The sequence below is a fragment of the Belonocnema kinseyi genome, chromosome 6 (genome assembly GCF_010883055.1).
Source record: "Belonocnema kinseyi isolate 2016_QV_RU_SX_M_011 chromosome 6, B_treatae_v1, whole genome shotgun sequence".
NCBI classification, from domain to species: Eukaryota; Metazoa; Arthropoda; class Insecta; order Hymenoptera; family Cynipidae; genus Belonocnema; species Belonocnema kinseyi.
In genome coordinates this window covers 7,973,821-7,975,612 of record NC_046662.1, presented here as the reverse complement: position 1 = coordinate 7,975,612, position 1,792 = coordinate 7,973,821, and the positions used below count along the sequence as shown (strand labels likewise).

At 25.7% G+C, this 1,792-nt stretch overlaps 1 protein-coding gene across 1 annotated transcript in view; it reads left to right on the top strand.

Annotated features, from left to right (window-relative positions):
- The first annotated feature begins 1,333 nt into the window (after positions 1-1,333).
- The window catches only part of LOC117174237 (2-hydroxyacyl-CoA lyase 1-like), a 1,965-nt gene continuing 1,506 nt past the window's right edge, over positions 1,334-1,792 (top strand). The window contains exon 1 of the mRNA XM_033363124.1: positions 1,334-1,443. Coding sequence (XP_033219015.1) covers positions 1,397-1,443 — 47 coding nt within the window. The 5' untranslated portion in view covers positions 1,334-1,396. The remainder of the gene's footprint in view (positions 1,444-1,792) is intronic.

The following is a 1,792-nucleotide window of genomic DNA, read 5'->3' as shown; positions in this document are numbered from 1 at the left end:
CTTTTCTGAAGGATTAAAAAAACTTGAAAAGCGATTGACCAAGTGTATAGAGCTCCAAGGAGATTATGTTGAAAAATAAAAAAAAAATTTACCCAAGAAAAATTGTTTTTATACTTCATTCTAAGGACTTATTGAACTACCCTCGTATCTATTTGTTTGAAAATTGTTCTTGTTTCTTTGAAAACATTTTTAACTGAATGTTTCACTATTTCATGTTTTATTTTTTACATTTTGAAAATTGAACTATTTTGATGAAAATTCATATACGTATTTAGTTGAAAATGCTTTTTTTCGGTGAAATCTTTTTTTAATTAAAAACTTAACTATTTGTTCAAAAATTCATGTATTTTGTAGAAAATTAATTAATCTTCGTAGTTTATTTCTTTGGTTGAAAATTTAACTATTTCGTTGAAATTTCGTTTGTTTTTGCTAAACAAAAATTTTTTACTGAAAGTTCAATTATTTAATTTCTGGTTTGAAAAAGTTGAAAATTTAACTATTTAATAGAAAATTAATGTATTTTTTCAACAGTTATTTTTTTTCTTTTTAGATAATCAATCTTCGTGGTTGAAAATTTATCTATTTGGTTGAAAATTCGTCTTTTTTGGAAGAAAATAATCTTCATGGCTGAAAATTCATCTTTTTGGTTAAAAATTCTATATTTTCGTCAAAAGTTCATTTTGTTTGGTAAAATATTAATCTTTTTCGTTAAAAATGTATTTCTGTGACTAAAAATTTATTTAATTTGTTGAAAATCCGTTTTTTTGGTAGAAAAATAATTTTCTTGGTTGGAAATTCATATTTGTGGTTCGAAATTCATCTATTTGGTTAAAAATTCATTTTTTTCAATATTAATTTTCTTTACTGAAAATTTAACTATTTCATTTCTGGTTGAAAATTAATCTTTTTTTAGTTAGAAATTCATGTATTTTGTTGCAAACTCACCTATTTGGTTCAAAGTAATTTTTTGATTGAAAGATTCATCATTTTAATTCAAAGTTCATTTTATTGCTTGAAAATTGATCTAATTTGTTAAAAAATAAAAAATTCGGTTCAAAATATTAATTCTTTCAAATGAAAATGTAACTAGTCGATTTTTTGTTTGAAAGCTGCCTATTTTAGTTGAAAATTCGTCTTTTTTGGTAAAAAAAATTTTTGTTCCGGACATTTTTTCTTATTTATTATCACCACTAAACAAAATTTATCACTGTATTGTCATCTAATATCAAGTGAACTTTCGTATCCCCTCTATAGTCGTATATCTTTGAATGGACGTATTGAACGTGAACGCGTATCAAACTTTTGCGCCCTTTATGAGGACTTAATTTCTTTCAGATACAAGCTTCCAATTATTATTATTGTTGTGAATAACAACGGTATTTATGGAGGACTTGACATGGAGACTTTTCGACAAATTCAAGCAAGCGGAGACCCAACTCAAGTGTACGTATTTTACTTGTACTGCAGGTTTTAAATTAAATTTTGTGTGAAAAAAGATCTACTCCATCGCTCCACTGGGAGGGATGGAGTAGATTTTCAACAAAATCTACATAATCGAGAAAATGAACTCTTCAAATAACAGAAAATACTTAACTTCTTTTTAGAAAAAAAGGGAAATAAAATGTTTAAAATTTGAAATTAAGTTTTTCTGAAAAAAGATTTACTCTATCGCTCCACTGGGAGGGATGGTGTAGTTTTTCAACACAAGCGATTAAATTAACTCTTGAAATAACGGAAAATGCTTAACGTCTTTTCTGACTAGATGGAAAATAAAGTGTTAAAAATTTTTGTA